Source organism: Chelmon rostratus, chromosome 20 (assembly GCF_017976325.1).
Source record: "Chelmon rostratus isolate fCheRos1 chromosome 20, fCheRos1.pri, whole genome shotgun sequence".
In the NCBI taxonomy this organism is placed as follows: domain Eukaryota; kingdom Metazoa; phylum Chordata; class Actinopteri; order Chaetodontiformes; family Chaetodontidae; genus Chelmon; species Chelmon rostratus.
Window position 1 is genome coordinate 477,501 of NC_055677.1, and position 22,500 is coordinate 500,000.

Genomic DNA, 22,500 nt, shown 5'->3' on the forward strand with positions numbered 1-22,500 from the left:
GCCTGCCGATGCTTCGGAACAGCAGGCTGCCGACCCGGAAGGTGTGCTGCCGCTCGTTACGCTGCACCACGGCGGCGATCTGCCGCGCCTCGTCCCGCTGCACGAACACCCGCCGAAACACGGCGAAGCAACGCAGCTCAGAGTCGTACGGGTCACATGCCGCCATCGCTGCAGGGTCAGGGGTCGGTCCCAGGGTGGAGGAAGGGGAGCAGCTGGAAGACCTGTCCCCGCTGAGAGGAACCGTCCTGGGCTTATGGAGGTGACAGAGCATGGTCTTATCCTGGAGGAGACACAGCAGAGGGTGTGTGATGGAGTCTGAAGATTTGTGTGTTGGTTCACCTCACTGAGGACGTGAATCTGTCTCACTGCTGCTGCAGTGCTTTACAGTGTGGTACCTTGAAGAAAGTGCAGTGCGCCTGCAGCGCGCAGGTGAAGTGGTAGGTGTTGGTGCAGCGGAGGCGGTTGCAGCCACTTGTGGCTCCGGTCTGCTGACAGTAAGCGCAGCGAAGGGTCAAACCTCGTCTCAGAGCCAGCTCCACGTTGATCAGAGCACCAGCCTGAGTCTCATACACCTCACTGGACCACAGAGCACAGTTCAGGTGGACCTGAGACACAGAGAGACGGACACACGGTTAACTGATGCTGTTCACTTATACATCTGCTGCTCCAGACTACCATCAGAGACCAGACTAGAGTCCAGTGGGGACCAGCAGACTCACCCAGAGGTCCAGGTCCAGGTTCAGCAGTCTGGCTGGTCCGTCTGTCTGTCCGTCTCCCTGCTGGTTACAGAAGCAGCACCTCCGCTGGTCTTTGGGTAACGGGTCAGGGCGAAGATACGCCCCAAACTTCTTCAACAGCACATCCACTTCCTCCTCTGTTGGCATGGCAACCGCCTCATTAGGGATGCAAGGGCCCCTGGGTTAAAAGAGAGAGACACTGAGAACAATGCTAACATGTTAACCTGCTGAGTGTGATGCTAACAGGCTAACTAGCTCACCGTGATGCTAACCAGCTAAGGGTGATGCTAATCTGCTGAGTGTGATGCTAACAGGCTAACCAGCTCAACGTGATGCTAACCAGCTAAGTGTGATGGTGATGCTAACAGGCTAACCAGCTCAACGTGATGCTAACCAGCTAAGTGTGATGGTGATGCTAACAGGCTAACCAGTTCAGTGTAAGCTAACCTGCTGAGGGTGATGCTAACAGGCTAACCAGCTCAGTGTAAGCTAACCTGCTGAGGGTGATGCTAACAGGCTAACCAGCTCAGTGTAAGCTAACCTGCTGAGGGTGATGCTAATGCTCCATCGTCTCCAGCGGCAACTCTTCATCCTCTTCAGGTGGCGAGATGTCAGCGAGTCCTCTCCACCTGTGACTGCCCGGGGGCGGGGCTTTAACTTCACCTTTACCTGTAAACCAATCAGCAAGTCAGTCACTCATCCGGTCAATCACCCAGCCAATCAGCTATCACTTTTGATCACTGCCTCGGACAACACACCCACCTTTAGGCTGTCCATGCGGGGCCTGGTCTCCATGGTGATGGTGGAGGCAGGGGGGAAAGAGAGTGGTGGCGAGGAGGAGGTGGGGGGAGGTGAGGAGGGAGTGTGGAGGAGGGTGTGGACAGCAATGGAGGACATGTTGTTGGTGTACTGGTGCTGCACTCTGCTGGGAGGGGGGCGTTCAGAGTCATCTGACACCAGGACGGGGTCTGCAGCCTGAGGACAGACAGACGGATCGTCATGATGTCATCAACTGCACGCCATTACATCATCATCATCTTTAGCAACATGATTCAAACTGTCCTCCTCTACAGACAGCTGATCATCATGACAGACACAGCTGCTGCTCCTGATCAATAACCAATAGGGATGCACGGTAGTTATCGGGCCGATAACAGGAAATTATGACGTCATTCCGATAAGTCCGACATCATGAGGAATAGCCGCGATAACATACGTGTTTTTGTCCCACTATGAGACCCGAATGGCCTGCAGTGAATGCTGCGTTCAAGTGACGTTGGCATTATCAGAAAAACTCTTTCTCACTGGGAAAAATCAAGAATACCTCCTCATCCCAGAAAACAACTCATTAACTCGGTCATAATTTTGCTAGTTGCTGACTTGAATTAATATTCGCAGTATTTTTTCACATGTTACACACAAAAAATAGAAACATGAAGTTAAATAGGCCGAAAGAACGACTGGCAAACGAGGGAACGGGGGAATGTACGTTACACCATGAATGCAGCATGCGGCACAGCGTGCTTATGAAAACAGAGTTCAGACTTCTTCAAAGTTTCCGAAGGAGACAGTTCGCTGTTTATTCGTAACAAATGTTCCAAAGGAGTTCCACGAGGAGCGAGAAATGGCACGAGCTTTAATACCTGATCAGTCACCTGAAACATAACCACCGCTTTGACGGAGTTTGGAAAGCGTATGAGGACGCCCGGCCTGCTAAAGACGCTAACGTTAGCAAGCCAGCCGCAAAGAAGCCACCGGGACTGACACACGTCGGCAAGGCTTTCGAAAAGTCCAAGAAATTTGCCAAAGATGTCCCACGGGCTGAGGTTACTGAAGATTTAATCATGGACATGATGGTGCTTGACTTACTATGGACTGTCCTTCTTCAGTTTGTTTACATAGATCAGTCTAAGTAAGGGATCATGTATCTTCCTTCAGAATGACACATTAGCCCGACGCGAAGCGGGGGGGTTATTTCTCCATAGGAACCTGCTCACTATACGTTATCCCGCTTAGAACTCTGCTTACTACTAAAGCATTCAATAATGTGACACAAAATAGTGATTAAAACATATTTTATTGATTAAAATGAGCCTACTCGTCTGTCACATCTCTCACTGCACAGCGGCTCTGAAAGTAAACACGTACGTTGCGTAGCAACCACCTCTCACTGTGCGCCGCTGTTTTTGGTTTTGTTTGTGGTATTGATGTCATGATGTCAGGTGTATGTGTGTGTTATTGGTTATCGGTTTTAAAAAACTGTTATCGTGCATCCCTAATAACCAATAATCTGATCGATCGCTCACCTTGTTTCCAGCTGTTCTGGTCTGGAGGTCAGACGTGTAGAGTGCAGAGCAGCGTGGACTGCAGAACACCAGGCTGGATCCTGGTTTGGACTGACCCTCCTGTAACACACACACACAGAGTCATTTCCTGTCTGCCATCTCAGTTAATCATAGTAATAACAAACTTTATTTAAATAAGACTCCAAAGTGCTTTACATGAAGACATGAGCACAGAGGACGTGAAGACAATGAACTGAATGAGATCAAAGAACAGGAATAAAACCAGCGTGAAGAAAACAAATACCAAACGTATTTTGAGAAGAGACTGAAAAGAAGCCGGACTGAGAGAGTCTGAGCTCAGTACACAAAGATCCATCGTGTTGGAGGCTGTAACAGCAAAACCTGAGCACCCGGAGTCACTGGGAGTAACCAGCAGGGCTCCATCCACAGAGCAGAGACCAGGTCAGCAGGTGTCCTGTCTGGTCCACACAAGGCCTGGTTGTGTAATTACGGATCCTACTACAGCGAAGGCGGGTCAGGATCTGGAATTTAGCAGTTGGACCTGTGGCGGCAGGTAGCCGACCAGGAATCGCTTTTTCAGGCTACTGACTGGCCAGTGTGGCTTTAGGGTCAGGGTTATATCGCCACCTGCTGGTTCGGATGCTCTTGGCAGCGCTTCAGTTGTGTTTTTGTCTTTTCATACTGATGGACACTGTTTTTTGCTGCAGTGTTTGTGTGGATGAAATTTTGTTTTGAGAACAAAGGAGGGAAAACCCGGTTTAAAGAAACACCCGTGCATGTGTGGACATCAGTGTTAAACAGTTCAACAGGTGTCTGCGTCCAACCTGTTTGAGCTCCTTGACGACGTGGACTCCGTTTCCCAGCGGCCCTTTGCAGTTGCTGCAACACTGACGCCTGGCAGGACCAGCAGCAGAGCCACCATGCTGGATGTAGTCCGTTCTGACACCTGGAGGCAACACACACAGAATACAGAGAGCTGTCAATCACAAGCCAGGTGATCTCTGAACCCATCAGTCTTTTTACTGTCTCTGTTCTTTTCTACCTCTCCTTTTCATTCTTACTGTCTGCAACATGCAAATATTCCCGCCATGTGATCAAGTTTGATCTGATCTCATCTGAAGTCCTGAAGACATTTCGTCTGGTCTCTATAAAACCTGAGCTCTCCTGTCTACCTGCACACAACCAAGTGCTGCTCAGACGTGATTGGTGAAAACTGCTCAGACTACAGACTGAAGCCTGAACGCTTCCAAGAGCAAGATCTCGTCCCTTTGCCTCCAGACTCTGGATTCATGTGCAGATGTCTGATAATAGAGATTGCAAGTCAGGAGGTGTGTGTGCGTGCGTGCGTGCGTGCGTGTGTGTGCATACACACCAGTGTTTCCAGCAGCAGGGGGAGGTCTCTGCTGTCTGCTGCCTGTTGAACCCTGCACACACACATCAAACAGCACTCAGAGAATCATCGTCTGTCACAGAAGCAGCTCCTGAACCTCGTCTGAGGCTCAACAATGACTTTTATTATGAAGGAGCAGAGAAGGTATTTTACAGAAGGTGTAAGGTGTTTGTTGGATGTGTTTTTTCAGTGTGACATTATTTCCCATGGTTTGTCTTTTTCTGGTCATTTCATGCCACACACGTGCTGCTGTGTTTGGTTTGAAAACAAACCACAGCTGAGTGTTGCTGCTGCTCAGGAGAGTCGCTGCTTTAAGGTAAGATAAGATAAACTTTATTCATCCCCAGCTGGAGAAATTCAGTTGGTACAAGCAGCAGATAATGGCAATAGAAATACAAGATCAAGATAAAAGCAGATTATATATGTGTACACTTACACAAAGGGCTTATGTCAGAAAAAAAGTATAAAAGAGCTGCAAGAAAAACTGCCAAAAAAAAACTGCCCCCCCCCCCCCCCCCCCCCCCCCCCCCCCCCCCACTGCCACAGTGAAAACTGTCCAATCAGAGTTGGGGGCGGGAAGTCTGGCTGAAAGCAGCCATGACAGACAGCCTTTCACATTCCAATTGTTTCCTGTATGTCAGCTTCAGGGACACGACTGACTGCACATGCAGTACAAGTACATGCAGTACATCTACTGCATGCACTGGCACTTGCAGTACTTTCTCTTACCTGTGTCAGCGGCACTCGGACTCCAGCCAGCAGGGCCAGGGAGCTGCGCTCGGGGGCCGCGGGTCGGCTCAGCTGGTAGTCGACAGGAACGGGGACCTGCAGCAGCTCCGCCACCGCCGCCATCACACCTGCAACGTTCTGTAGAACACAGTCACAGTGATGTCATCAGGAGGGAGGGCCTAATGACTCAACATACAGAGAGAGAGAGACGGAGAGAGAGAGAGAGAGACAGAGAGACAGCGAGAGAGAGAGACACTGAGACAGACAGAGAGAGACACAGAAAGAGAGACAGAGAGAGAGAGAGACAGACGGAGAGACACTGAGACAGAGAGACACGGAGAGAGACACAGAGAGAGAGACAGAGAGACACAGAGAGACACAGAGAGAGACACAGAGAGAGACACAGAGAGAGAGAGACGGAGAGACACTGAGACAGAGAGAGACGGAGAGAGAGACAGAGAGAGAGACAGAGAGACACAGAGAGACACAGAGAGAGAGACAGAGAGAGAGAGACGGAGAGACACTGAGACAGAGAGAGACGGAGAGAGAGACAGAGAGACAGAGAGAGAGAGAGACAGACAGACAGACAGACAGACAGAGACAGAGAGAGACACAGAGAGAGAGACATACCTGAGCTGCAACAGGGTTCAGGGTTATTGCTATGGTAACCAGGTCTGTGTTAGAGCAGGAGGGAAGATCCTGATGGTTAGGCTCCACCTTCACTTCCTGTTTCACTGCAGAGCCTGAACACACACACACACACACACACACACACACACACACACACAAAATACTGAAGCTCTCAACTGATCACATGACTGATGACATGTGATATCATATGTTTAGGGAGGAACAGCCAATCAGAAACAAGGATTTTAAGGATGTGAGGTCTGTCTCAGCTGCTTTCTAAAACAACTGATCCACACTTTCAAGACTTTCTAGGACACGCAGACATTTTATAAAAGTCTTCAGGACCTGTTTTCCAGCGACACATGCAGCTGATGGTCTCACTGAATAAGCAAACTTCTTCAAAACCACTGAGGACTGACCTTTTCCCCAGGCGCAGGGCATGATGGGTAATGTAGGTGATGGGCAGGGCGAGGGCGGCTCCAGTTTGATGAAGGAGAGGTCGGGGTACCTGCTGACCTCCACGTCAGCCACGCTCTCCGGAGAGGACGATGGGACGAAGCCGTCTGGACTGTCGCGGTCTGATGAGTCCTGGACCCTGAGGAGGACAACACACGAAGAAGAAAGACGTGTCAGTGCGACAGAAGAAGAAGACAACATGAGACTGGAGCTCCTCAGAGGATTCTTCTTTTCCTTTGTTGTGAAATCTACTCGTGTTTTTTACCTGAGCTCTTCCTGGTTGTTGTGGGGCGGGGTCGGCAGGGAGGCGGGGACATCTACGGTTTTGGAGGCGTGGTTTAGAGGCAGAAACCCCTCCCCCTTCTGCTTCACACCTTTCACTGTGAGAAAAACACACAGTGCTGGTTTGAACATGTGACCACAGATCAGCTGCTGCCGGTTTCCGTGATGGACTTTATGGACAAAAGTAAGTGGACAGCTGAACATCCGCTCTGTATGTGACACTGCGCTCGCCAACGTGCTGCATTGTGCAACTGTGCACACACTTTTATTTTGTTTGGCACTGTTTTTTTGCATTTTTTGGATCCGCGTTGGGGAGGGCCACTAGAGGCTGCCTCTAAAAGTCAGTCAGTCCCCACAGACCCCCCCATATTAAACTGTCCACCTGGTACAGTGCGGCTGTGATCTGTTTTCTCACCGTCCTGCTCAGTGATGTCCTTCCTGGACAGCTCCTCCGTCGTGGCGAAGCCATTCACCAGTTTCTGCCTGGCGACAGGTGGGGGGGTGGGGGGCAGGGAGGCCGGAGGTGTCGGGGGGTTACTGAGGTTATTCTGCTGGGGGGACAGATAGAGGGGAAATGATGGAAAAAAAGATTGTTTTCAGCGTAGCAGGGAGTCAAACATCTGTGTCACAGAAGCAGTATTGTAGTACTACTGTGGTATTACTGCAGTAGTACCTTGTATATGAGCTGGGAGTAGTAGTCCGTGACTCCGTCCAGACAGGCGTTGCCGAATGAGCCAGTCAGTCTGGAGTCTCTGCCCAGAGAGGAGCTGCCGTACGGCGGGAACAGACTCAGATCTATGGCCAGAACTGGCTCCATCAGGGGCAGCACCGACAGCTGGGGGGCACAATCAACAACCGAGACAGACGATCAGCTGTCAGTAACGTCCACTCTGTCGGACTCACATTAGAAGATGTCCCCTGATTCACTGGGGGGGACATCTGTTTGACAGTTTATGGACTGTCACTCAAAGTGAAAATCCCCACTCTCATTCACAGAGTTTAGATTCACTGTCGAGAGAAAAACTCTTATCTCCGGTTCTCATGTTCACATTGAGAGAGGAAAAAGGAAAGAGGAAGGAAGGGAGGACATGAAGGAAAGAAGGAAAGAAAGATCGAAAGAAGGCAAATGAAGTTAACAGAGGTCAGTTAACATGACGGAAATAAAATAAAGGTCCATTAACGGAGGAAGCAGCTGTGGTGGAGACAAGCAAGGTATGAAGGAGACAAGCAAGGTATGAAGGAGACAAGCAAGGTATGAAGGAGACAAGGAAGGAAGGAAGGAGAAAAGGGAAGTGCTGAGAAAGAAGAAGGGAGGTGCTGTAGGTCTACCTGTGTGAGGTGTGTCACCAGTGGGTCGGAGGAGGTGGTGGAGGACTGGAGCGTCTTCTCCTCCTCCTCCCTCTTTTTCCTCTTGGTTTTGGGAGGGGCTCTGTCTTTCTCCGGCCGAGCGGGTCTCTTACAGCGCTGAGCCTTCTTCCTGCTGGAGGGGTCAAGGAGGTCTGGAGCTGGACTGAGGACCTGGAGGAGGACAGAGGTCAAACAGGAGTTCAGCTGACACATTCTGTGAAGCCACATTTTGAGTGTCCAGATGTTCACGTCTTACATGGACTTAATCCTCCTAAACCTACCAACACACACCCAAAACACAAACTAAACACTTTTCTGGCTTGAGACAAGCTGAGAGGAAAACATCATCTTTCGATTTGAGAAATTGGCTGTGAAGGACGAGCTCGAGCTGCTCATTTAACGACGTCCTCCACGTAAATCAAGAGAGTCTCGGCCCTCAAACGTCTGACCACTGATTCACATTTATGTGCATTTGGGCACTTTGAATGTAAATGTGAGGCGTGACAGGACTGGGTCGTGTGTTGTTTAAAAAAGAATATGCATCATCTTTAAACGCAGTCAAAGCGGGTTTACTGCACCTTTAATACACAGAGCTTCAGTAACAATAAGCCCTGATTGGTTCACTGTATGTTGGAAACATTTATGAGGAGATCATGTGACCTGAACATCACCACAGGTATCAGACTGACGACAATGTGTCCGTGGTGTAAGTTCACCCCCTCCTCACCATGTTGCCATGGGAACCAGGCCTGTCCTCCTCTTCGGACCGGACGCTCTCGCTGGACAGCTGGCGGCGTGCGGGGGGCGGGGCCTGGCTGGTGGGTGACGGCGTGGTGGCCGGAGAGGTCTTGTCCTTCAGCAGGTGTCTGAGCAGCTCCTTCCCTCCGTCTCCGTCTTTACCCCCCACATGGTGCGGAGAGGGGGTGGAGAATCCCTCACCCTCACCCTCTTCCATCTTCACCACACCCTCCCCACATGCTCCTCCCTCCTCATGCTCCTCCTGCATTGAAGACAAGGACACAAAACACCAACCACGTGAGCAATATACTACAGTACCAGTACAACAAATACTCTGCCAGTAGTATTACAGGTTACTGATGCTCATAAAAACTGCTGACCTTGACCTCCAGACAAGATAGGGGGCCTCTCAGAGACTCCAGACCCAGGATGGAGCCTCTCTGCTGGGCTGCAGAGATGACAGACAGCTGCCTCTCCAACTCAGACGACGGAGCCAGACCACAGAGGGAGGAACTCAGAGGGAACGAGAGATCTGATTGGTCCATGCTGCTCCGAGTGGGCGTGGAGCAGGAAGTGTCTGAGACAGCAGGGGTGGGTGGAGCTGTGATGTCATCAGAGTGTGAGGACAGTGGTGTCCTGGCTCCTGCTCCACCTGCGGCGTCCTCTCCATCCCTCTTCCTGCTCCTCTTCTTCTTTGGTTTATCGTCAGGGATTATGTCCGAGTAGAGCTGGATAAGGGAGCTGGGGCCTCCAGAGGAGGAGCACGGGAAGGGGGCAGAGGGGGAGGAAGAGGAGGAGTCGTGTCCAAATCGAGGAGCCTGGCCTCTAGCATGGGAGAGGGTCATTTCTGCTGGTCCTATTCCGGCTGGTCGTACCTGTCCCTGGGCTGCAGGTCCAGCTGGCCCCAAGAACCTCGGCCTGGTTTGGAGGTTGGAAGAAGCCAAATCCATGGGGGGGGCACGCTCAGGTATGGCTCTGCCCCGCTCCGCTGTGGCCCCAGGCAGTAGACCTGGAGCTGGGTGAGCTCCAGGGTGCAAGGCTCCTCCTGTGAAGCCCTGCTGGAGGCCTGCCTGTTGGGGGAATTGGCTCTGGTGCTGTGGGGGAGGTCTGGAGGCCGGGGGAGTCTGGAGAAAGTCCTGGGGCAACTCAGAGCTGAAGAAAGGAATCTGAGAGAGGCTGTCACCTCCAGGTGCGGGTGCCGGCCCAGCAGGACCTCCAGGTCCCGGTGTTTGCCCAACTCGAGCCCCCGATGGAGTCCCAGATGGGGGCACGGCTGCTACTCCAGCTCCAGGAGCCATGGGGGCTCCCAGGTGTCCTTGCTGCTCCATCTCTAGTCTCTGCTGCAGGGCACGATGGCGCTCCACCTGAGAGGAGAAGACATGAACAGCCGTGTCTGCGTCTCTACTTCCTGCTGTGCGACTGATGACGAGGCGTCTTACCTCCTGCATGAGCTGAACTCTCTGCCTCTCCTGCTGCTCTCGCAGCCGCTCCCTCCTCTCTCTCTCCTGGAAACCCTCGCTGAACGGGTTGTTGTCGTCAAAGTTCACCTGCAGGACGTGGAGACGGAGGTGGAGTCAGAAACCTCTCAGCTCTCTGTGGGCTGAGGAGCTTCGCGTTCTGAGAAAGCTGAATTCAACAATAACTGTGGAAGCTTTTTAATCCTACTTTCAAGAAGTAAAGCCTGCAAGTATCCTGTTACAACCGAGGACCAACATGAAAGACAAACCTTCCTGTGCTGTCGCTTCATAGGCTGCTGATGCTTTGTGTGATTGTGTGAGCTGAAAAGTGGAAACTAAAGACATTTTCCCCCTCTAATGAAAAAAAATCTACAGGAAGCAAACATGATTCCAGCTGGGCCAGCAGGTGGCGATAGATGTACACATGGATACCCAGAAAACTCATATAATACAGATATACATGTAGACAGCCCTGCGCCACATCTTCTTCTTCTGTGGTGTATAAAAAGCTTTGACGTCTGTGTCGAGTGCATTTCTTTTCTAATAAAACTTTTAAAAGAGGTTTTAAGATATCAGATAAATGAAACGGAGACACAAACAGCTCCATCGTGCCCGGAGGTCTAAACTCAGAGAGCAGCTGAGGTCAGGAGCAGAGGAGCAGAGTTTAACTGTCCACTGAAAATGTTGCGGTCGATTCCAGGTGAGTTACCTGACGAGGGGGGGCAGCTCCGTCCCCTGCGGCTCCATTGGGCCCTCCGGTGGGGCCCCGGGGACCTGCGGTGAAGCCCGCTGTCGGAGCGGCGAGGCCCGGCACGATGGCCGCGGGGGTCTGGGTGTGTGGGGGAGCCTGGGGGGCATTAGGTAGGGCGGGGGGCATCTGGGGAGGCAGATGAGGCGGCATCCTCTGCGCAATCAACCCCGGTGCCATGCCCCCTGGGGTCCAACCAGGGGGGATGTTTGTGACACGACCCGGGGTCGGGCCTCCCGGGTGGGCCTGCATGGCCACCATGGGCTGGGAGAGGAGGGTCTGGGGCATGGGGGGCGTTCCTGCAGGCATCATGGCGGGTGCAGCCGGTTGCTGCTGCAGAGCTCTCTGCTGCTGCTGTTTGGTCCTGTAGTCTTCAATCAGCTCTGCATGATCCTTCTGCTGCTTCCGAATCTGAGAAGAGAGTCCCAACAAATGTCAGATAAATCCACAGGGAGGGGGGCTGCTTTCAGTTCCTCACTGGACCTTCTTAAACTGGGAACTATGTGTGAGGAGTTTTTAAAGACAGAGGGGGCCACCTGACCTGTTCTGGTGTGATTGTTGGGGTTTGAGCAGCATCATGCAGCCTGACCTTCTCTGTGCTCTGAGGGTTTGGGAATGTGCTGACGATGCAGCAACCCCCCCCCCCCCCATCTTTCAAACCCAGTTTTGTCCACATGAAACAGCTATAAATGAGGCTCCAGGTGTGTTGTGTACCTGCTCAAGCTGTTTCTGGACCGCCCCCTGCTGCTCGGTGATGTGGCGGAGCTGAGCGGCGTCCTCCTCAGCGAAGGGTCGGCCGGCCTTCTTGGCTGTTCTCTGTTTGGCCGAGAGGGATTTCTTGGTCTTGCGGTGTGAGGCGATCTGGTCCTCCAGGAGGCGCTGCTGCATCTGCAGGAGCTGCTGCGTCTCCCCCAACCACTCCTCGTACTGACGCCGCTGAGCCTCGTCTGCAGGAGACGCGACAGCTTTCATTTTATCTGGTTTACAGGGGTTGGGGGGGGGGGGCTGACATGTCTGTATGTTTATATGGAGCGTGGTTCAGGCGATTCTTTTTTCTTCTGCTGTTTCCTGTCATGTATTTATTAAAAATCTTTCAGCTGATGGTTTGTGTTGGTATTAGAGCGAGTGTTTGAGTCTTCACAGGTGATACTCACTGACGAAGCCCGGGCCGAAGCTGGGGGGGTTGGGTCGCACCAGCTGGGGGTTCAACTTCCCGTCCTGACAGGAAGAGAAAGAAACTTCCTGTTTGAGTCCAAACTCAGCAAAGACTGGACACACAGTTATGTTCCACACAGGAAGTTCACATTACAGGTGAAGTAGAGACGAGCTGTCAGGGTTCTCACCTGTCCCAACAGGTGTGTAGGCTGAGGAGTCCCCTCTGGACCGAGGGCCACTGGCCCCCCCTGAGTTCCTGGAACCTGCTGGAACCTGACACACACACACACACACATGCACATGCACACACACATAGACACACACACACACACACGCACGCACGCACGCACGCACAGACACACACAGACACACATAGAGACACACACACACACACACGCACAGACACACACAGACACACACAGACAGAAAGAGTCAAAAGTGATGTCTGTCAGTCTGTCGGTCTGCTCCTACGTCTCATCCACCAACACTGACTGTTCGATGGACACGCTGCTCATCGCTCTGCTCATCGCTCTGCTCATCGCTCTGCTCATCGCTCTGCTCTTCGCTCTGCTCTTCGCTCTGCTCATCGCTCTGCTCATCGCTCTGCTCTTCGCTCTGCTCTTCGCTCTGCTCTTCGCTCTGCTCATCGCTCTGCTCATCACTCTGCTCATCACTCTGGTGGCGCCTCAACTGCAAATCTTCACAGAAGCTGTGATGACTTTGGTTCTTTAAGCAGTTTAACAATCACATCTGTCCTGCAGACCAAGTAAAACCCACAATCCTCTGCTGCTGTCAGTTTATGTCTACATGCTGACACAGATCACTGATGTGTACCTGTGCTTTAGGGCACAGCTAACGGGATCCTAACAAAGAAAACACACACATGCTCTCTGAAGGTTCCACTGTTCCAGCATCATGTGTCTCAGATTAGGTGATGATGTTGTTCTCATGACGACAGACACCATGAGGTTGCTGATGTGAATCTAACAGTAACTACAGCCTCTTCACATCACGTTAGTAATGTCATACGAGTGTTTGAGGCTGACGACCTTCATCTGTCCACAGTGATCAGCACACACATCTGCTTCACTGCGAACGTGTTGGATGGAGGTGAACGGTGATTCATTGGACTTTAGACATTTTGTTCTCGTCTGTATCCTGTTTCAACTCTCCTTTAGTCTCTTGTCCTATTTTAGAAGAACGTTAAAATAATTGTTCAGCTGCTTTCGGCAGCTTCAGGCAGTAAAACTCAGCCTCAACACAGAGGTCAGAGGTCACCGTACCTGTTGATGACAGCGGGGTTGAGTCCCAGGTTACCCTGAGTCATGACCTTGTTGATGCCCTTCAGAGCCACCATCTTGGCCTTCATGATGGGGTCAGAGATGGAGTCAAAGTCTGCTGAACACACACACACACACACACACACACACACAGAGATCACAAAGTGCCTCGCCAAATTAAAAGCATACAACATTCCAACACAACAATCCCTTTGAAAAATGAAAAACAGAGATTAGAGCAGAGATGTGGGTCCAGGGTCCAGGTCTTACCCATGTTGGGCAACACAGACTCTGAGCTGGACCTCTGTCTGATCAGGGCCTGCATCTGTTTCTGCTGCTGCTGCTCCTGGCGCTCCTGGTCCAGGAGGTCCTGCAAAAGGAGCGGCTGCTCCTCCAGGAGGAGAGGCCTGTGCTTGTTCTGGTCCTGGTTCTGGGGGAAGATGGTCTGGCTCTGAGTGGAGTTCCCCGGGTGTGGAGGCTGGGTCTGGGGGTTGAGGAGGAGGCTAGGCTGGGGTTGGAGTGACAGCGGATGAGGTGGTGCAGAGGGGGCCTCAGGAGTCAGACTCGGGTGAGGAGACACCAGGAGACCCTGAGGGTGGGGGGTGAAGAGAGCCGACGGGGAGGGTCCAAACGGTCTCTGCTGCTGCTGGCACACAGAATGTTGACCTGGAGATGAGAGGAGGAAGGCGAGGAGGAGGAGGAGGAGGACACAGGGAGAGAGATTTTCTGGTTCAACTTTAGCTGCTTATCAGCTCAATAAAAACATCAATAATGGATCAATAAAATCTATCACAGAGAAACGCAGATCAATAGTGCCAAAGCTCAAAAAATATTTCCTCCATTCATATCTGTTTACCTCCAGCCAGGTGGGGCGGAGCCCTGGGAGACATGCCCGACGGAGCCTGATCCTGAGCCTGGAGAGCTGGCAAGACCACTGAACCAGAACCAGAGTCCTCCACCTTCTCCCAGCAGCAAGGGAGGGAGCAGAGAGGGAGCAGGGAGGGAGGGGGAGGGAGCAGGGAGGGAGCAGAGAGGGAGCAGGGAGGGAGGGAGAGAGCGAGCAGAGAGGGGGGGGGGGGGGAGCAGAGAGGAAGGAGGTAAAGAGGTGAAGAAGCTGTTCATTGTATTTCCTCCCTTCGCTGCTGATTGATGTTAGTTCATGTCATTGAACAGTGATCATTAAATAAGAAAGAGGACCTTAGTGAGGAGAGCGGAGGAGCCGGGCTGGCTGGATTCTGGTGCCTCAGCTCCTGGAGGTCTGGGGTGTCTGCTGGTGGTGGGGGCACCAGGCTGCTGGGCCGCAGAAGGGCCGTTGCTGGCGTCCGTCTTAGCACTGCCCTGCACTTCCTGTTTGACCTGGCCAATTGGGTAGGTGTGGCTGTCGGTCCTTCTGGTCCCGCTGGCTGCCACCTCCTTCTCCTCCACTGGCTCCCCTAGGTCCAGCTCCTCATTGAACATGTCCTTCTTGTCCTCCAGATTGAGCTCGGGGTCAGCGTAGGCTATCAGGTCAAACTTCCCTGACAGCAGGAAGTCATCGAGGTGGAGGTCATTAGGTCCCAGATCCAGGTCCTCCTTACCTGAAACAGTGAGCAGAAACTTCCCTTATTATATCGTTGTTATGACAACAAGATTCCACAAGTTGAACCAGACAAACAATCAACAGGAAGTTTGTCTTAGTGAGACGATTGTGTGGAATTACGACAAACCTCTGAGACATTAATAACAGGAGAAAAAGAGAAAACCTGGCGTAAAAACCGTATCATCTGATATTTAGTAATATTGAGAACATCGAGATGAGACTCGTGTGTTTGTACCATCTTCAGGGTCGAGGTTCAGGTTGAGGTCAACCAGATCTTTCACCTCCACATCCTCCAGATCCTTCACGGCCGAGTCCTCTCCCTCCAGGTGCTCCTCCATCCCCTCGGCTCCTGGGAGCGTCGACTCGCCACTCTGCGGCAGCGCCGCCGTTTGGCCGAGGTGCTGCTGGTTTTCCATCGCCATCTGCTGGCCCAGGGGCATCTCACCCACCCTGGTCCCCTGAGCAGGCCTGACTGGAGACAGCTGGGTGTCTCTGGGGTGCAATGGCGGGGCCTCGGGGTCTGGAGCAACAGGCGGAGCAAAGGGCAGCCTCAGGCGGTGTTCAGGGGCGCGGTGTCGGAGCTCGATATAAGGTTGTCCCATAATGCTGTGCTGCTGCATGGGGAGGGAGCGCGGGAGGAAGGGCTGGGGGACACCTGGGGAGGGCGAAGGGGTATCAGTGACAAAAACAGGATAGATATGACTTCATCAGTGAGGGAGAAAGCATTGAGGTTAAAGTATTAATACCATAACGCAGAAAGAAAAACTTATTAAAAGTAAACAAGTACGATCAGCTGTAAGTGGAAAAAGTGTTTCTGAGTAGAAGCACTCCTGGACTGCTCCTCTCACCTGCCATCATGTGAGGAGCAGGGAGGGGTCTAATGCCTGTGAACTCCACAGGCATTGGCCTCCTCATCTCCACATTCAGTCCAGTGCCAGGCAATGAACCTTGAGGAGGACGCAAGAAAGAGTCCTGGACTCCCACTGGAGCTCCTGGAGGAACACTGAACCTAGGGAGGCAAGGAGAGGAGGAAGGAGAGGAGAGGAGAGGAGAGGAGGAAGGAGAGGGGAGGGGAGGAGAGGAGAGGAGAGGAGAGCACGAAGACAGAAGGATAAGAGAGGAGAGGAGAGAAGGAGAGGAAATATGAGTAAAACAGAACACATCATCAGAAGAAGTCCGGACAAGGTTTTGCTTCTCTCACCTCAGGACCGGTCCTCGGACTCCCAGTTCTCTAGGGAGGCTCTGCCTGGGGAATGGAGCCTCACTGGGCGTGAAGCCCCGCTGCTGCTCCCCTAGGAAACCTGGAGGAAACCTTGGTGCTGGAGCTCCTGCTGCTCCACCAGGCCTAATGGTGCCGGGGTAAGGGGGTGGGGGCCGTCCAAACAGGTCAGTTGAAGGAGCAGTGGAGGAGTCCTCCTGGGACCAGTGACGTGATGGAGCAGAGCTGGAGGCTGCTTCCTGCAGACCTTTCTCTTGCCGTAACGCGCTCTTCTGCTGTTGCTGCCTCAGTATGAGCTGCCGGAGCCGCTGACGCTGCACAACAGACACAACAACTGAGTACACAGACCAAGAACTGAACCTCTCTGAACCAGAACCGACCAGAGCCGAGACCAGACGCCCAAACATTCAGCTACGCTTCAAGAAACAACAACAAACATGACATGACATCCTGACATATAGAAAAAAACATGTTTCCACAGTGACTTTAACACCTGTCCTACCTGTCTGAGCTTCTCCTCGGAGTCACCAAGCTGAGGCAGCATGCTCATTGGTCCATCTAAAGAAGCCACGGACAGCGCTGCCATTTCATTGGTTGGTGTCTTGTCCGTCTGTGAGGGGCCTGGTGTCATGTGACCCTGTTCGAGTGGGTCGTGACCAGGAGTCTGACTTGCCAGGCCAGAGAAGCTGCTGTCCTCCAACATGCCAGGGTGCTTTGGGGTCTGGCTGCGGGGGGTCCCTGACTCCTGCAACTGCAGAGAATAAATGAAAATAAATAAATGAAAGAGAAAGCTGCAGTACAGACACACTAACTCTGTGCTAACTGTTACCTGGTGGTGTGCCGGAGTGAAGGTCTCTCCAGACAGTCCTGGAGCCAAAGGGGATGAACCAGATCCCGCAGGCTGAGGGGTCAAGCTCTCCACTGGGGCCTGGCTGAAGGGCTCAGGGGCCTTCTGGGGCCGCGGTGTGGAGGGCTGTTGGGCATAGGGATCTGGTGAGGGTCGTGGTGTACCGACGGCCTGGGCGTAGGGGTCAGTGCTCCATTGACTCCCTGGTGATCGAGGGAAACGCTCAGTGACGGATGGGCGGGGTGTCCCTGGGTTGGATGAATAGGGGTCCATGTTTGGGTGGGAGGGCGACGGCCGACGGTTTGCGGACTGCTGGTTTAACTGGTCCAGTCTCAGTGCAGGAGGTGTGGTGAGGTATGCGGGGTCAGAATGCGGCCGTGGTGTACCAGGGGTCTGAGGGTTGGCATATGGGTCAGGCGAAGGCCGGGAGGACAAAGGTGACTGCTGGGTAAAGGGATCAGTGATCTGCTGGCCATAGTCAGGTCTGGGGGTGCCAGGCGCCTGGTGGGCGTAGGGGCTGAGGTGGGGGGAGCCCAGTCCTGACAGCGGACTGGAGGGGAAGGCAGGGTCCTGCGACTGGGGAAGGGCAAAGCCCAAATCTGTGGGTCTGGATGGGTCCCTCCTTCCTCCTCCTCCTGTGCTGCAAAACACCTCTGCCTGAGGCTGGTGCTGGGGGGGCATGGGGGCTTTAAACAACCCACCCTGGACCAGTTCACCAGGTCGACCGTACGATTCAGACACCACTACACGGATGTTACCGCTGGTTTGAGGAGTCCTCTGGTAGTTCTCCGCTGCTCGGATACCAGCGTGGCGGACCAAATGATCAGGAGCCGAACTGGAGGTGGGGCTCATCATACCTGCCCTGCTCTGTTGGAGTCCTGGAAGAGAAAACAAGGAGGAAACTGTCACCAAGAGGAGAAGAGACAGAGGAGACAGCCACCAGGAGGATAAAACAAGGAGGAGACAGTCACTGGGAGGAGGAGACACTGAAGAGACCATCAGCAGGAGGAGAAAACAAGGAGGAAACTGTCACCAAGAGGAGAAGACAAGGCGGTGACAGTGATGGGAGGAGAAGAGACAGACGACACAGCTACCAGGAGGATTAAACAAGGAGGAGACAGTGATGGGAGGAGAAGAGACAGAGGAGACTGTCACCAGGAGGAGAATACACGGAGGAGACTATCACCAGGACAAGAAAACAAGGAGGAAACTGTCACCAAGAGGAGAAAACAAGGAGACAGTGACCGGGAGGAGCAAACAAGGAGGAGACAGTGACCGGGAGGAGCAAACAAAAATACCTGGTTGGGGTGCAAGGGCCCTGGAGATGTCTGAGGTTTTAGAGTCTGGGGATGGTGCGGGGGAACCAAAGGCATCGTGGGCCGGGGAGGCGCTGAGGGAGTTGCGACGCTGCTGCTGCTGGGGGGCTGGGAGGCCACCAGTCTGGGAGGAGGTGGGGCGAGGAGTTCCCACCACCTTACTGTAAGGGTCCCAGGGTGAGGAGGGGCGGGAGGAGGGTGGGGAGAACATCTGTGGGGAAGATGGGGGCTGGTGGTGGGGGGAGGAGGGGTGAGGGGAGTGAGGGAGAGAGGAGAAGCCAGAGGGGGGAGGGGCTTGTGGTCTGAGGAAGACATCGTCGGCCAATCCTGAACTCTGGCTCCCCTGCAGGAGGAGGTGCTGTCTGGACTGACCCTCCCGAGACACTGGTGGATGGAGGGGCGAGGCGTTTCCTCCGGCTACGGGCTGCTGGGCGGGCGTCATGGGGCTCCGGCTGCCGGACTCCGGGGAGAGTCGGCCGGCGAGACGCTGAGCAGCCAACAGCTGCTGCCTCTGCTGGAGGAGCTGCTCGTTCTTCACCTGCTCCTGCTGCCTCTGCTGGAGGAGCTGCTCGTTCTTCACCTGCTCCAACTTCTGGGTCGCCTCAATCTTGGCCTGCTGTTTACTCTTCTGACGCATTTGCTGGCAGAGAAAACCAGAGGAGGAGAAACGCAGGAGGAGGAGGAGGACAGACACAGTGAGGGATGTCAGTGTGCTGACTGCTCTCTACATGTGGAGTTAAAACATGATGACATGACAGCTAGAAATGCTCGCTTTCCCTCTCTCTCTCTCGCTCTCTCTCTCTCGCTCTCTCAGTAAAGGTGGGAGAATCAGTGATGAATGGGTTGACAGCGTGCAGGGGGGGCAGCAGAAACCACATGACTAAAACACCTCCATCAGTAGACTCAGTGAAGCACCTGAAGCTTTAACACCTCATCACACTGATGTGCTGGATAATGATTCAGACTGCGTGAGATAAGCTGCAGACAGAACTGCTTTAGTCCTCCTGTGGTTCTGGTTCTGGTGGTGTTGAGGTCTGGGGGGGCTTTACACTCACATCTTGTTTGAGCTGATCATCAGTCCTCCCTGCTGACTGGTCTTTCCTATCTGTCTCTCACCTGGTTAATCACAACTGCAGTGACACCTGCTCACAGTGAACGAGAGGCTGCAGTCGTCCTCCAGCACACAGACCACACACTGAGGGAAGTCCAGATGCTGATCCTGCTCTCAGACTGGGACACATCCTGAGCTCAGGTGTCTGTTATATAGGTCTTCACAGGTGCACCTGAACCCTAAGAGCTGAGACTTGTACTGAGCTGTACGGTTTCGATTTACAGTTTGTTTTATACGGTCGATGGGGTCCAAGTCAGGTCCCAGGTCCGTTTAACATAATGTGTGATACCAGAGGACCCGAGGAGACCTGGCTGTGATCAGACATCACCGATCACGATGGATGCCAAGCATGATGCCAAGAGTTAACCTGAGACAGTAAAGACGACAGCTTCTACACTGAAGTGAAAACAAATATGAATATGAAGAGGTCAGACCTCGTCTGTCTGAAGTGCAAACAGCGGATTCTAAACGTGGATCGGCCATGTTTCCATCAGTAAGAGAGGTGGAAAAGGACACCTGGATGGACGATGCATCGCAGCCAGGCACAGGTGAGAAGACTACTCACGTTACATCAGGTACGACACAAAGTTACTGATTAATTAATTCATGATGATCAGCTGTGAAATCGAAGCAGATCAGGCCCGTCTCTCACGTCTAGATTTGGGTCTGACATTTCTTGGTTCTGTGAGGGTCCGGGTCCCAGTTTTGGAAAAATAGTGGGTCCAGGTCGGGACTTTGGGTTTTTGGGACTTCAGGCACAATTTTTTGGACCTGTGAAGACCTCTAGTCTGTTGATCACCTGCTTGTATGACAGTTTGTATGTTTTTGACACTGATGGTGGTCAACGCCACACATCTGGAGGATCTAACTGTTCCTGATCTCTTTCTTTGATCTTTCCTCTAGCGTCACCCTCAGTACAAACTTCACATGTTTAGCTCCATGACAGGTCAGACTGCCTCTCTCCACTTTTATCTGAGTGATGGGAGCAGAAAAGCCTCAGAAGAATCAGTAAAACATTTAGAATACTATCAGTGACAGGATGCATTCAGCTAATCCTGAGACCAGGAGCATCTGAGAGCTGTTTTCAGATCAGTGTGAGGTGGATGCTGAAGGACAGCAGCAGACCAACATCCAGAGCGAGGCAGCATCCCTTTAGAATAAAATCAGTCAGTTCTGAGACAGACTGAGGCCACGGACAGCGACTCTGGGTCAACTCCACGTCAACGGTTCTCAGACTGAAGCGATCAATAAAGCTGTTTTTGTCAGTAATGCATTCCTGAGGTCAGATCGAACTCCCCTCAGTGTTCCCACAGCCCTCCTCTGAATTTCAAATGTAAACTGTCTTTTGGCCCAGAGAAGATGACTGTGGCCGATCCTGGGTCCATGTGTCTGAAATCCTCTTTGGTCTGGGAGAGTCTCTGATCAACATGTCTGTCCTGGAGGTCAGTGATGCTTTTATTCTGATACAGCCATCGACCGGCGAGATCACCAAGTGTGTTCTGCCGTCCAGGGTAAAGAAGAATCTGCTGACCAACAGTCTTCTTCCTGCTTCGTTGATGACTTGTGCAGCTGGCGGTTTACGATGCAGACGGCGAGCCGCCGCTGCTAGCTGTTCACGACAAGCTGAGGTTTATAGTTTAGAAAAGCGACTTAGCGATGCTGTGAATTTACTTCTGTATTCTGTTCTTTCTGTTGAACCTGGAATTCAGAGCTTTAACTAAGGTTCACTTTCATTTTCGATTCATCCTCGTATTATTTTCTCGATTGATCGATTAGTCATCTGCTCTGTAAAACATCAGAAAACAGTGAAAATGCTCATCGCTGTTTCCTGAAGGTGAGGATATTCTGTTCAAAGAAAAACACGACTTCTCGTCTGAGAACGTTTGATAACCGGCGAATCATTTTGATCAACTAATAAATTAAAGGACTAATCCACTCAGCTCTCCTCCGCATTCGTCGTCTCTTCCTCCAAAGTAGACGCGAGCTGCAGCAGTCCGTTCAGCGCGCTGACCGACTGTCTACCAGGTGTTAGCCTGGACCTCCAGGTGATCAGAGTGTGTGCGGACCGACGCAGCGGTAAGCGGGGACAGGAAGAGGATTTCAGACGGTCATGGATCCAGGAAGTCTGCCTCGAACAGGTTCGCCTTGAGATCTTACCGGAGCCTCTGTGCCACCTCCTGCTACAGATGCCTGGTAGGGACAATCTTTATCTGTTGGTGATTTTAGGGCTTTGCTTTGGGGGAGATTTTCCTGCCTCTTCTTACCGGCTCCCCATCTGTCATTTACCTCTCCCTTTTCAATGACAATTACATCAGAGACATTAGTTGGAGTGAGTGAGGCTCAGCAGGCATGCACATCACACTTATTACACCAATCATCTTCATCTTCAGCTCATCTTCATCAATGACACAATGACAACAGCTCTATATGCTTTTTACACTTTCATGCCCCCAGTAAAAGTCATGGTACCCCATCTCTCAATTCGTCTCTGCCCCCCCCCTGCCCCGGCATGCAGCCTGGTGGTTACCGTGGTCACTACTCAGAGAGGGAAACCATCACCATCCATCCGCTGTGATTGGACCACAGTGACCAGATTGAACGATGAAGACGTGAGGAAGAGATTTGGCTCTACAGCTGCAGAACCAGCTGTTTTCACTTCATTTCAGCTGACACACCTGAAAAACACTCTTTCTGCACAATAGCAGAGAATGTTTCACAGGTTTGTGCCAGTGATGCTGGGGGGTAAAACACATCAGAAAGACAGCTGAGCAGTCGGCCTCTGGCTCCTGCTCTCTGTTTTACACCATCCAGCACAAATGTCAGGATGAGTTTTGGTTAAATCCTGCGGTTTGTGACGGACGTCTGGTGTCGATTTCTCTCTCTGGTCGTACTTCATGGGGGGGATGATGTGTTAAAGACAAACACACTGAAACGCCGCTCACCTGTCTGAGCTTCCACTCCTGCTCCTGTTCTGACTCTTTGGGCCTTAGCGGGTCCTTGAATGCCGCCTCCGTCTCCATTGAAACTGGGTCGTACGGCCCCGCCGGCGGCAGCGGCAGCTGCTGCGAGGGCTGGTGGCGTTTGAGCGGGTCGTTGGACAGCTGCACCTTGTTGATGCGCTGAGCCGCCCGGTTATCGCGAGCTTTTTGCTGGCGGACAGAGAAAACAACATC

General features: G+C 52.6%; 1 protein-coding gene across 1 annotated transcript in view; it reads right to left on the reverse strand.

Annotated features, from left to right (window-relative positions):
• The window catches only part of LOC121624255 (histone-lysine N-methyltransferase 2C-like), a 62,059-nt gene that overhangs the window by 4,091 nt on the left and 35,468 nt on the right, over positions 1–22,500 (reverse strand). The window contains 33 exon segments of the mRNA XM_041961908.1: positions 1–280; positions 396–605; positions 720–915; positions 1,279–1,406; positions 1,500–1,712; positions 3,044–3,142; positions 3,868–3,989; positions 4,416–4,467; positions 5,163–5,300; positions 5,793–5,905; positions 6,212–6,387; positions 6,514–6,628; positions 6,946–7,081; positions 7,204–7,365; positions 7,860–8,048; positions 8,605–8,877; positions 8,996–9,979; positions 10,055–10,162; positions 10,782–11,231; positions 11,535–11,767; positions 11,975–12,038; positions 12,164–12,248; positions 13,259–13,370; positions 13,526–13,921; positions 14,112–14,214; positions 14,453–14,832; positions 15,070–15,489; positions 15,683–15,843; positions 16,036–16,367; positions 16,556–16,804; positions 16,883–17,778; positions 18,199–18,856; positions 22,270–22,476. The exon segment at positions 1–280 is cut by the window's left edge and continues 100 nt beyond it. Coding sequence (XP_041817842.1) covers positions 1–280; positions 396–605; positions 720–915; positions 1,279–1,406; positions 1,500–1,712; positions 3,044–3,142; positions 3,868–3,989; positions 4,416–4,467; positions 5,163–5,300; positions 5,793–5,905; positions 6,212–6,387; positions 6,514–6,628; positions 6,946–7,081; positions 7,204–7,365; positions 7,860–8,048; positions 8,605–8,877; positions 8,996–9,979; positions 10,055–10,162; positions 10,782–11,231; positions 11,535–11,767; positions 11,975–12,038; positions 12,164–12,248; positions 13,259–13,370; positions 13,526–13,921; positions 14,112–14,214; positions 14,453–14,832; positions 15,070–15,489; positions 15,683–15,843; positions 16,036–16,367; positions 16,556–16,804; positions 16,883–17,778; positions 18,199–18,856; positions 22,270–22,476 — 8,440 coding nt within the window.